At 53.0% G+C, this 12,466-nt stretch overlaps 1 protein-coding gene across 1 annotated transcript; it reads left to right on the plus strand.

The window, feature by feature from the left end:
• The first annotated feature begins 1,328 nt into the window (after positions 1-1,328).
• Positions 1,329-8,425, plus strand: LOC147650287 (uncharacterized). Its single transcript, XM_086853422.1, has 8 exons — positions 1,329-1,369; positions 3,551-3,710; positions 4,285-4,588; positions 5,202-5,335; positions 6,183-6,494; positions 7,007-7,133; positions 7,520-7,694; positions 8,007-8,425. The coding sequence occupies exons 1-6, from the start codon at positions 1,329-1,331 to the stop codon at positions 7,097-7,099; spliced, it is 1,044 nt and encodes a 347-aa protein (XP_086709548.1). The 3' UTR covers positions 7,100-7,133; positions 7,520-7,694; positions 8,007-8,425.
• The last annotated feature ends 4,041 nt before the right edge of the window (positions 8,426-12,466 follow it).

The following is a 12,466-nucleotide window of genomic DNA, read 5'->3' on the forward strand; positions in this document are numbered from 1 at the left end:
AAGATCATGTCAAGCTACTTGGTAACAAATGAGGGATGTTCAATGCCCAGAATAAGGAACCAAACCTAAGAGAAACATGAGGTTTCATTCAACCTCTGCATGCTTTAACTACTACTCAATTCAGGACTAGGTGGCTTGCTTTTGACTTCCCACAGGAATGTGCTTGGCAGCACAAACAGGAGCCCAAGGCTCATGAGAGCTTTATTGGCTTTAGATGTCAGAAAAATAACCTTCATATTGTGACTTTTTTGTTTTTTGAGACACTTCTATTTTATGTCCGTGGAATGTAAAAACATCTGAAAGGCTGCCTTTACCTGGTCTCTGCCATCTGCTTGCTAGCTCTTGTTGCTGCTGCTCCATAGCTGCCAGTCGTCCCTTAAGGGCAGCCTTCTCCTGGCCCAGCAGCTCCTTCTCTCTGTGCACCTGGGCCAGTGGTTGCCCTTGGCCAGAGGATTGCTGGCGCAGCTGCTCCAGAGCCCTGCTCGATGACTCTTGCTCCTGGGAAACCTGGAAACAGGACAAGGTACACCTTGAGCCCTTCCTCAATGATGGTGTGTGCCATTTTGAGGCAGCTGTCCACAGCAGTGTCCCTGTCTTCTTCTGCCAGAAACAGCATCTGGGCTGATCTGGCTGGCACAACTCCCACTCCCACAGGTGCTACCTAGCAATGAGGTGTCCAGAGCCATGGTGACATCATCCCTCCTTTGCTCCAGCAGATCCCTCTGAAGCTGCAATTCCTCCAGTGTCTGCCTCTTGACTTCCAGCTTGCTCTGCAATGAGGGGTCTTCTCCCTCCAGTGCAGCCTCCACTGTACAAGAAGGGCCAAGACAAGTTTTCAAGGGAAAGCCAGTCTCATTTCCAAAACCAACCTCCATCCTGTCCTGCTGCTGGGCCTTTTCCACCTGGGGTGACGTTTCCTTCTGCTGCTCGGTGTTCCTTTGACGCAGCCACAAGGCTCCTGGCTCTGGGATTCCCATGCATTGCTGCAGCTTTTCCCTGGACTTCTCAACATTTTCGCAGAAACTGCAGAGACAAGGCTCAGTCAGAAGAACAAAGAGGCCTCAAGAGTCACCAATCCCATTTCCAGCACTCCAGGCTGGAGCAGGGGGCAGTGGGCTAAGGAAGACCTTGCTCTTTCCCTCCCAAGGAAATCCTCCAGAGGCAAAGGGAAAGGAAGGCAGGATTTTGCCTTCCTTCAGTGAGAAGCAGTGGCTGGGCAGGGGCACGCAAAGAACAGAATTCAGGGAAGCGGTATGGTGAGAAGAAGGAGTCTTCTATTCCAACATGGCTGTGCATCTCCCACACAGCCTTAGGAGTCACAGTAGAGCATGAAAAACTCTGACAGGACTATGCTCAAGAGCCACACATGGTAGGGCAGGTGATTTCTTCACCCAGGAACCTCTGAACTCCCAGACCTGGAAGCAGATTGCCTCTGGAATGCAAGAGGAGGACGAGGAGGAGGAGGAGGAAATGTTCACCCTCTGATTTCTTCTATCAGATCCTCCATCTGCTGATAGCGGCCTGTGACCGTTTGGGTTTCCTCGTCCATTTGACCAATATGTTCCTGCAAGGGCCCACAATCCCCTGAGACTTCCCAAAGCAATGCAAAGGGATCCTGTTTATCCGTGGATGTCAGAGTTGAGAGGATGCTGCCAGGATTGTCAGTGCAGACGATGGAATGGGCCATGCTGTCACCGTCAACTGTCAGTGCCTGAAAGCCCACATCCAGCTGTTAGTCAGGCATTCTCTTCCTATTCCAAAGGACCACTGAGATGCCTCTTCTGATCCCACAAGAACCAGTGTCCATTCAGTTTCAAAATCCCAGCCAGCTCAGCACAGTTTACTCACCTCAGGGGCTCGGGAGGATTGTCCCTGGTGAGAAAGACCTTGAGCTCCCTGGAAGAGCACAGGGAAGAGCACACTCAGACTGCATGCCTGCCCAGTCGCATCTAAGTGCTTCCCAGCCTGTCCCAGAGCGCAGCAATTCCAGCTGAGCTCTTCCTCCCCTTCTTGGGAATATTTTCAGCCCACTAGTTTGACAGAAGCACAAACAAACGTGCTGGAATGTGTCTCATCATTTGTAAGGACACCAAAACAGGAGTTGCCCAGAGACCCATCCAACCTGGCCTTGAACACTCCCAGGGATCCAGTGGCAGCCACAGCTTCCCTGGGCATCTTATGCCAGGGCCCCAGCACCCTGACAGGGCAGAATTCCCTGCAAATATCCCATCCATCCCTGCCCTGTCTCAGTGGGAAGCCATTTTCCCTCGTCCTGTCCTTGCAGGCCCCTGCCTTAAGTTGCTGTCCAGCTCTCTTGCAGGCCCTTCCTTCATGCATTGATAGGGCCTCTAAGAGCACCCTGGAACCTTCTCCCACCTGGACAACCCCAACTCTTGCCTCCTTTGCCCTTGGCACAGGTGCTCCAGCCCTTGGAGCATCTTCCTGTTATCCCCATGGCCTCCCCTAGGCCACTGGGGATCATCTCAGAAATGTCTGAGAGAAACCCCAGTTTGTCTCTGGGAAGTGCTGAGTCTGCACTGTAAATTAGGCTGAGGGGAAGGTGATGACCCTTGTTTGTGCCCATGGCCTCTGGTTGTACAAGGATGGAGGAGGAGATGTGGCTGTGCTCTGTCATGGCCAGGTGCCCCCCATTCCCTCCCAGGCCTGTCCCCACAGCAAGCACCAAAGCTGCTGGAGCTCTGGAACAGCAACTGTTAAACCCTTGCTATTCCCAGAGGGAAGCCTTCCCTTGAGGCACAGCCCAGGCCCACCCAGGCCCCTGCAGGGCTTGGCACAAGGAGAGCAGTGGCTTTCTCACTCACCCGTCGCGTGTCCATCCGCTCCTTGGCACGAGCACTGTCCAAAGTGCAGTGTCCAAAGGCCCTTGGCCTTCGCAGGGTTTAACCCTTTATGTTCAAACACCCTTGGCCTTCGCAGGGTTTAACTCTCAGTGCCTAAAGGGCCTTGGCATTTGCAAAGTCTAAACCTCAATGTCCAATGGAGTTTGACTTTGCAGGGTCCAAACCCCAGTATCTAAAGGCCCTTGGCCTTTGCACGGTTCAAACCCCAATCTCCAAAGGTTCTTGGCCTTTGCAGGGTCAATAGCAATCAAACACGATCAAAGTGCTGTTGGCCGTTGCAAGGTCCAAGCCCCAATGGTCACAAGCTGTTGACAGCTCCATGGTCCAAACCCAAATAGCCAAGAGCTGTTGATTGTTTCCAGGGTGCAACCCCCAACATTTCATGGACTGTTGACGGTTGCCACGGTCTGAGTCCCAACATTGCAGGGACTGTTGGAGAGGCCCTCCCCGGCTCTCGCCTCATCCCTGCTCCCTGCTGGCCCAGGCACCAGCCCTGCCTCCCCCATGTCCACACAACCCTGCTGGGCAGCTGGGCAGGGACCCAGCTCATGAGTTCCAAGTTCCTGCACCAGGCAGCATCAGTTTGCAGAGCCTCATCGGACAGAGCAGTTTTCTCCGAGGTGGAGCAAATCTTAAGAATTTATAAAATGTGATCGCATATAGTAATGAGTTGCATGCTTCCTATCTAGGCTGATTCTGTCTCTGGAGGAAAAGACCCTGTGCCTCAGATCACTGGAAGAAAGGAACCAGGTGCTGAACAATGAGCTGTCTCAGTTTCATTCTGCTCTTCAGCAGGCCGAACAACTCTCTTCAATTTGTGCAGGACAACTGAAGCAGCTCAACACCCAGGTAAGCTGGGCACTCCATCCTCTTTTCCAGGGACACACAACACCACCTTTGGCATGCTAGTCCCAACCTCTTTCCCCTCCCAGCAGCATCCACATGTTCTTCCCAGGCCTGCTGCTGCTGCTGCACCCTCAGGCCAAGGCTGGATCTGGTGTCTGCTGCCAAAGTTTTCCCCCATTCTCTCCTGGGTCCCAGCAGGAAATGTGGGAGGAGAAGCAGCAGCACACTCCTCTGGAGCTTCTCTGTCCCTCTGTTAGCAGTGCTGTCCCTGACAGGATTGGTGCCTGTGCCAGGCACTGAGCAATGTGGGGACACAGACGTGGCTATGGCAGGCTGGGCAGGGCACTTCCACCACAGCCAGTTCAGCCCGTGTTCAGAGCTGCAGCCTCAAGGGTGCCCCTTGCCTCCCTTCCCCTGTTTTCTCTACCTTTGTCTCTACTGGAATCCTTGGTTCTGCACCTTCTGTTTCTGGTGTATTTCTACCTGAAGTCTTTTGTCCTTCAATGCTCTCCCTACTGCCCGCTCTGCTGCCTCAGGAGCAGCCCAGTCCCTGAGGCTCTCTGCATCCATCTTCCAGATCCAGGCCCTGCAGGATGCAGTGACAGAGAAGGCAGCTCAGCAGGACACTCAAGAGAAGGAGCTGCTGCAGGAGCTGGCAAAGTCCCAAGCAGGAGAACAGAGCTTGAGGGACGCTGTGCATGTGCTGCAGGTTGAGATGTCTGAGCTGCGTCTGAGGCTCCAGAGCTCTGAGGAAAGAGCAGAGGCCATGGCCACACACTGTGAGGCCATGGAGATGGAGCTGAGGATGGCTCAGGCTGACAACAACCAAATCAAGGCCTGCAATCAGGAGCTGCAGACACTGTTGGAGGAAACTCAGCAAGGTACAACTTCTCTCCCATCCATTGCCCCATCCTGTTCCACCAGCGGGGATCTCTGATCCCATGCAGAGGTAAAGGCCTTTGCCCAGAGATGGCAGACAGGAAAAACAACCAGCACGAGACTTATCCATCCAGGCGCCAGTCAAAGTTTATCTCAAGGATGATGCTGTGGCTGGCGGTGCCAACTGGCTCTGCTGTGGCTGATCCCATACACAGCTGGTGCCTTTCAGGTGCTGTGTCTGTGCTAAGCAGCTGAAGCTGGATGCCTCAGCTCAATTCCCCCAAATTTCAGGCCCTGTCAAAGCCTCCAGGCTATTGGCCTCTCTAGAGCAGGGCTGCACAGGCATCCCTGCTGCTTTGTCTCTCTTGGATTGCTCACTCAGCACAAGGCCAAGAGCAAACACACTTTGCTATTCCTCTGAACCTTGCCCCTGCCATTCCTGCTTTTTTCTCTGCCTGGAAATTTCCTTCATTTCTCTCACTTTTGGAAGCTCTTGTGGGCTTAAGGCCTGGCAAACCTCGGCAGGCAGAGAAGACAGTGCTGTTGTCTCTGCAGGGTGCCCATCAGTTTACTTTGCTTTGCTTTCTCCCTTCTCTTTCCCCTTCCCTCCTGCAGCAATATGGAGGGCAGAACAGCAGAAGACCTCTCTAGAAACTGCCTTGAAGGAAGAGGCTGTGACTGTTCGTCAGGAGGTGGCATCACTGCAGAGGAAACTGGAGAGCCAGGAGAAGGAAAGGCAGGATGTGCTGGTGAGAATGGCAGATGCCACAAAGGGCCATTTCCTAGCTATGTTTGCACCTTGTGTTACCAGTTCTAAGGAGCACCTTTTTCCAGTTTAACTTTCCTAATTGCATTCTTCTGAACACGGAGGAAATGATGTTGTAGCCATGTCAAAGCCAGTTAGCACTGAGGCTGCTGATTTTCCTCCATGCTGGAGTTCTGTGCCCTGGAAGCTTTAGTTCTCCATGTCCACACTGTCTCCATTGACATTGCATGGTTTGGGCAATTTCTGGTGTCCAAATTGGGGACAGTGGGGAGAGAAGAGAGGAAAGCCAAGTGCTGATGCAGATCAGGACGTGTGCCTGCAAGGGGAGAACTCGTCCTGAGTGGCAGCAGGGAATGACTGATCTGGCCATTGGTGCTGCAAGAGAGGGCAGTGGGGCTCTCGGGGATGCTGCCATGGAAAGTCTACACAGGAGTGTTGGAAAACCACTCCTGTTGCCCCAAGGCCTTGGAATGAAATGCTGAGGGTGTTTGCTCCTCCTTCCTGATGGAGAGCACATCCTCATGGCACTGCCTAAATCCTGCTTAGCATTGACTTGAAATCCTGGCTGCAGTTCTGGCAGCTCGTGCCCAAAGGAACACGGGAGTGGAGCTGCCAGAGGTCGGGGACGGGCAGAAAGGAAGCTGGGATGGGCTGAGCGAGCTGGGAAAGAGGCAGCGTCAAGGGGGGACCCAGCCAAGGTCTGCAGCAGCCCGAAAGGCAGAGAGAGAGGGGGGCAGCATGTGCCTGCCCCTGCAGCAGGAGTCCAGATCTGGTGTGAGAAGCAAACCAAGGGAGGCAATGAGTGAGTCTTCTTCTCCCTGTTTTGGAAGCATGAACGGGAATTGTACCACCAGCAGCTGAGAGACCTGGGAAAGGACATGGGTGCACCTGACATCCAAAGAGGGAAGAAGATAACCCAGGAATTGGAAGTGGAGAGGGAAGACATGCAAGAAGAGTTGGACCACGGGATTGCTGCTGCCTTGAAGAAGAGAGGAAGAGAAGAAATCAAAGGGACAGAGAATGTTCAACTCCTGAGTGCTGCACTGAGGAAGAGTGAAATGGACAAAGGGACTCTGAAGAAAAACTTTGTAATCCTGCAGAGAAAATCTCCTGACAACTGCATGGGCCAGTCTCATCTCCAGGTAGGCACAGGCACTGACCTTCAGTCCACTCCAATGTCCCTGAAGGATTCCAGTGATATTTCCCATAAAGAAGTGGGACTCTATATCCCTGTGAGTCCAGGCCTGCTTGGCCAAAGCAGCCCAGGCTGCGGCAGGCAGCCTTGTCTGTCTGCCTGGCCCCAGCCAGAGACCATTGACTGGCAGATTGTTTCCTGGCATGCCCAGAATGACTGCTACAGCTCTGGAGTTTGCTGCTCAGATCAGCTGCAGGCCAAATGCTGGGCATGGGGAGCTGCTTCTCCTGTGCTCACACAAGATCATGGCAACACGTGGGGATTTGGATTTGGTGTGGGAGGGAATGGAGCAGGTGAGCAGGGCGATGGACTAAACCCAGCAGAGTTTTGTACCAAGAGATGTGAGCAGCAGCAGCTGCACTGCTGGTGCCTCGAGGATGCTTGCCAAGATGGAGATTTCTGAGGGACAGCTCTTGTGGTGTTTGAAATAAGGCAATCATCTCCCCTCTGAATCCCCAGCAGGCTGTTGGAGCACAAGAGGAGCAGCTGTTACTTGTCTCACAGAGCAGGCTGGAACCTCAGCAACCGCTTGCATCAGCAGATGATGCCTGAATGAACCACTGAGCCCAGGAGAACTTTTGAGCACGTAAAATGGGCTTTCTGTGCCTCCACGGAGCCTCAGGCTCCTCTGGAGCACAGCACGTTTGCCCAGGCAGTGCTTTGCAGTGCCCTGCTTGTTTCCTTGCCTCTCCCTGTCCCTGCTGCAGGCACAGCCTTCTGTTTGTTCTGTCTCTTGCGGCAGCCCATGGCTTTCTCAAAGGTGCCTTCACTGCACTGTCTCCCTCCCTGGCCCCGTGTCCCTGGACACACCCTGGCCTCTCTTGCGCAGCCCCCAGCGAGAGCTTTTTGCTCCCAGTGTTGTCTGGTGCAATTCAGGCTCTCAGAGCAGAGATCTTGCATTGATGTCGAGAGGTTCTTTTGCTCCATGTTTGCTGACAGGTTTCTGTGACCTTTCTCCCATCCAATGTGCAGGTGGAACGTGAAGGAAGAAGAATCAGAACTTTTAGGAGAGCGTTCCCCCCAGAGTCCTTTACGTTCAGTGTCTCCAAGTCTGAGCAGCAAAATAGGTCAACTTCTGAAAGAAGCTCCAGCAGCTCAGGGGAGCAGCAGTAGCCCTCCTGCTGATGCACAGCCTGTGGAGCAAGGGGTCAGTGGCCCAAATGTGTCCTTTGGAAATGAGAGTTGGGTTCCTCACTGCTGTTGGAACTTGCTCTGCTAGACCTGTGGGGGCTGAGGGATGTACGTGGGAAAGGTTTGGCAACCTTGGACTGGACTTGTTGATCATCTGAGCTCTGTTCAGGGCCAGTCTGGGAGCCTGTTCCTTTCCCCTTCCCCGAGGGCAGAGTGTTGGTGAGGGCTGCAGTTGGAGGCTGTGTCTGCCCTGACAGCCGGTACCGTGGGGCTGTGGATGCTGCTGCCAGCGTGGGCTTGTGTGAGCTGGGCCTTGTGCCTCTTTCAGATGTCCCTGCTGCAGTCACAGCTGGCCCGAGACCGACAGCACCACCAGCAGAACTACATTGAGAGCTGTTCAAGGACCAGCCAGGAGCTGTCAGACCTTCACCAGGAGCTGTCCTGCTGCTTTGCAGCTGTGCTCAAGGAGCCCAAAGCTGCTCTTGTGGAAGCAGAGACTTCAAGCTGCATCAGTCTCTGAATCTTAACTTGGCAGGGACATCCTTGGGCCATCAGTCTCTGGAGAGACAGGCCCTGGAGAAGGCAGGTGCAGCTCTTGTGCACAGAGGATTTGTGCCCTGCTCAGAAGGCAGTTCCTGTCAACTGGGGCACAGAAATCCTCCCTAGGACACAGACAAACACTATCAAAGATGAGGGCAAAAAACACCTGCCAAAGCTCTTCCAAGCAGACCCATTTGGTTCTTAAAGGTCTGTTCCTAGTGAGGAATCTTTGATGTAAGCAGCAAGACTTTTCTTCTGCCTAGAAGACCTAGTGATATTTTCGCAAACAGAGAGCAGAGCAGGAAAAACATGCACTTGTGGCTGTCTCAGGATTCTTAATCCATTTTATGAGCTGACGCTGCTCTTGGCCGCCCCGGAGCTCTGGGCTGGCTCCACAGTGCCCAGGGTCCAATGGGAGCTCGCGGAGGGAGGGGTAAGGGGAGGAGGTTACAATACCAGGGACCAATGGGGATACAAAGAAGGCGGGAATACAACATAACAACCAATAGTGTTTTGAGGAAGGGATGACATACATGGAAGGAGCTGGAAGGAGAGGTGGGGTTTACAGGGATGGATGGGGAGCTGGGGCAGGGTAAAGGTGATTGACGGGGAACATTCAGAAAAACTGGGAGGGGTTTACATAACAGACAAATGGAACCAACCAAAGCAGTAAATGGGAGACAACCAGGAACATATCAAACAGACGAAATACTAACAATTTTAACAGAACTGAATAAACATACTACAACAATGAGCCTTAAACACTGCAGCTCTAGGCATTTCTGTGTAGGAATTTGAAAAGTCCCTGAAACACCATTTTTCCTCCTCAGGTGGCTGTCCTAAAGGCAAAGTTTTACTTTCCGTGAATATTTATAAACACCAAGAAACTTTTTAGGATTTTTCTTACATCTCCCCTTGGTCAGAGAAGACAGGAGAATTCCTGTGACTCAGGAACTAATCGTATCCCAGAAGAGCATGTGGGTCTTGAGAATGCTGAGCCTTAAAACTGGTGCTGCCTGGAGCAGCAACTTGGAACTCATGTTATGAGCCAGGTCCCTGCCCAGCTGCCCAGCTTGGGCTTGGACCTTGTGACGGCCAACAGCACTTTGATCGTGTGCTAGTGACCCTGCAAAGGCCAAGAACGTTTGAATATTTGGGTTAGGACCCGGCAAAGGCCAAGGGCCTTTGGACACTGGGGTTAAACCTTGCGAAGGCCAAGGGCCTTTGGACACTGCACTTTGGACAGTGCTCGTGCCAAGGAGTGGATGGACACGCGACGGGTGAGTGAGAAAGCCACTGCTCTCCTTGTGCCAAGCCCTGCAGGGGCCTGGGTGGGCCTGGGCTGTGCCTCAGGGAAGGCTTCCCTCTGGGAATAGCAAGGGTTTAACAGTTGCTGTTCCAGAGCTCCACCAGCTTTGGTGCTTGCTGTAATAAAATATGTTTGTTCATTAAAGTATGTTGCTTGTTGAGTAGGATGTGGTTACTATAATGGAAATGTTTGTTCATTAAAGTCTGTTTGTTCAATGTTCGTGGTTAGCTTTTTGTAAAGGTTAATACGTTTGTATGAGTGGTACTTTCCAGAGTGGTACTTTCCAGAAACCAAGAGAAACAGAAGATGCCCTGGCAACAACCTTAAAGCATGCGCAGATTACTCCGGAAAAATTGCAACGATAGGCTCGTGAGCGGCTTAAAAGGACCGACCGGAACCCCAGTCAGCGCGGCAGTTGGAAGGACGGAGTTCCCCTGTCGCCCAGCGCTGCATTGCCTCTTTGTTTTGCTTGTTCCAATTAATAAGTCTTTGATTGGCTTTCTCGACTCTTGTTAATTAATAAAATCTATAACACTTGCTGTTGAGACAGGCCTGGGAGGGAATGGGGGGCACCTGGCCATCCCAGAGCACAGCCACATCTCCTCCTCCATCCTTGTCCAACGGGAGGGGCCATGGGCACAAACAAGGGTCATCACCTTCCCCTCAGCCTAATTTACAGTGCAGCCTCAGCGCTTCCCAGAGACAAACTGGGGTTTCTCTCAGACATTTCTGAGATGATCCCCAGTGGCCTAGGGGAGGCCATGGGGATAACAGGAAGATGCTCCAAGGGCTGGAGCACCTGTGCCAAGGGCAAAGGAGGCAAGAGTTGGGGTTGTCCAGGTGGGAGAAGGTTCCAGGGTGATCTTAGAGGCCCTATCAATGCATGAAGGAAGGGCCTGCAAGAGAGCTGGACAGCAACTTAAGGCAGGGGCCTGCAAGGACAGGACGAGGGAAAATGGCTTCCCACTGAGACAGGGCAGGGATGGATGGGATATTTGCAGGGAATTCTGCCCTGTCAGGGTGCTGGGGCCCTGGCATATGATGCCCAGGGAAGCTGTGGCTGCCACTGGATCCCTGGGAGTGTTCAAGGCCAGGTTGGATGGGTCTCTGGGCAACTCCCGTTTTGGTGTCCTTACAAATGATGAGACACATTCCAGCATGTTTGTTTGTGCTTCTGTCAAACTAGTGGGCTGAAAATATTCCCAAGAAGGGGAGGAAGAGCTCAGCTGGAATTGCTGCGCTCTGGGACAGGCTGGGAAGCACTTAGATGCGACTGGGCAGGCATGCAGTCTGAGTGTGCTCTTCCCTGTGCTCTTCCAGGGAGCTCAAGGTCTTTCTCACCAGGGACAATCCTCCCGAGCCCCTGAGGTGAGTAAACTGTGCTGAGCTGGCTGGGATTTTGAAACTGAATGGACAGTGGTTCTTGTGGGATCAGAAGAGGCATCTCAGTGGTCCTTTGGAATAGGAAGAGAATGCCTGACTAACAGCTGGATGTGGGCTTTCAGGCACTGACAGTTGACGGTGACAGCATGGCCCATTCCATTATCTGCACTGACAATCCTGGCAGCATCCTCTCAACTCTGACATCCACGGATAAACAGGATCCCTTTGCATTGCTTCGGGAAGTCTCAGGGAATTGTGGGCGCTTGCAGGAACATATTGGTCAAATGGACGAGGAAACCCAAATGGTCACAAGCGGCTATCAGCAGATGGAGGATCTGATAGAAGAAATCAGAGGGTGAACATTTCCTCCTCCTCCTCCTCCCCTTGCATTCCAGAGGCAATCTGCTTCCAGGTCTGGGAGTTCAGAGGTTCCTGGGTGAAGAAATCACCTGCCCTACCATGTGTGGCTCTTGAGCATCGTCCTGTCATGGTTTTTCATGCTCTACTGTGACTCCTAAGGCTGTGTGGGAGATGCACAGCCATGTTGGAATAGAAGACTCCTTCTTCTCACCATACCGCTTCCCTGAATTCTGTTCTTTGCGTGCCTCTGCCCAGCCACTGCTTCTCACTGAAGGAAGGCAAAATCCTGCCTTCCTTTCCCTTTGCCTCTGGAGGATTTCCTTGGGAGGGAAAGAGCAAGGTCTTCCTTAGCCCACTGCCCCCTGCTCCAGCCTGGAGTGCTGGAAATGGGATTGGTGACTCTTGAGGCCTCTTTGTTCTTCTGACTGAGCCTTGTCTCTGCAGTTGCTGTGAAAACATTGAGAAGTCCAGGGAAAAGCTGCAGTAATGCATGGGAATCCCAGAGCCAGGAGCCTTGTGGCTGCGTCAAAGGAACACCGAGCAGCAGAAGGAAACATCACCCCAGGTGGAAAAGGCCCAGCAGCAGGACAGGATGGAGGTTGGTTTTGGAAATGAGACTGGCTTTCCCTTGAAAACTTGTCTTGGCCCTTCTTGTACAGTGGAGGCTGCACTGGAGGGAGAAGACCCCTCATTGCAGAGCAAGCTGGAAGTCAAGAGGCAGACACTGGAGGAATTGCAGCTTCAGAGGGATCTGCTGGAGCAAAGGAGGGATGATGTCACCATGGCTCTGGACACCTCATTGCTAGGTAGCACCTGTGGGAGTGGGAGTTGTGCCAGCCAGATCAGCCCAGATGCTGTTTCTGGCAGAAGAAGACAGGGACACTGCTGTGGACAGCTGCCTCAAAATGGCACACACCATCATTGAGGAAGGGCTCAAGGTGTACCTTGTCCTGTTTCCAGGTTTCCCAGGAGCAAGAGTCATCGAGCAGGGCTCTGGAGCAGCTGCGCCAGCAATCCTCTGGCCAAGGGCAACCACTGGCCCAGGTGCACAGAGAGAAGGAGCTGCTGGGCCAGGAGAAGGCTGCCCTTAAGGGACGACTGGCAGCTATGGAGCAGCAGCGACAAGAGCTTTCCAAGCAGCTGGCAGAGACCAGGTAAAGGCAGGGAGCAGAGCCTTTCAGATGTTTTTACATTCC

This window comes from Cyanistes caeruleus, chromosome 16 (genome assembly GCF_971803275.1).
Source record: "Cyanistes caeruleus chromosome 16, bCyaCae1.hap1.1, whole genome shotgun sequence".
NCBI lineage: Eukaryota > Metazoa > Chordata > Aves > Passeriformes > Paridae > Cyanistes > Cyanistes caeruleus.

Bases quoted from the DNA above. Each gene is read 5' to 3' on its own strand.
- LOC147650287 (XM_086853422.1), top strand. From the start codon at position 1,329: ATGAAAAACTCTGACAGGACTATGCTCAAGAGCCACACATG. The intron at 4,589-5,201 runs GTACAACTTCTC...TCCCTCCTGCAG, and splicing joins GTTGGAGGAAACTCAGCAAG to CAATATGGAGGGCAGAACAG. The intron at 6,495-7,006 runs GTAGGCACAGGC...CTGAATCCCCAG, and splicing joins TGGGCCAGTCTCATCTCCAG to CAGGCTGTTGGAGCACAAGA.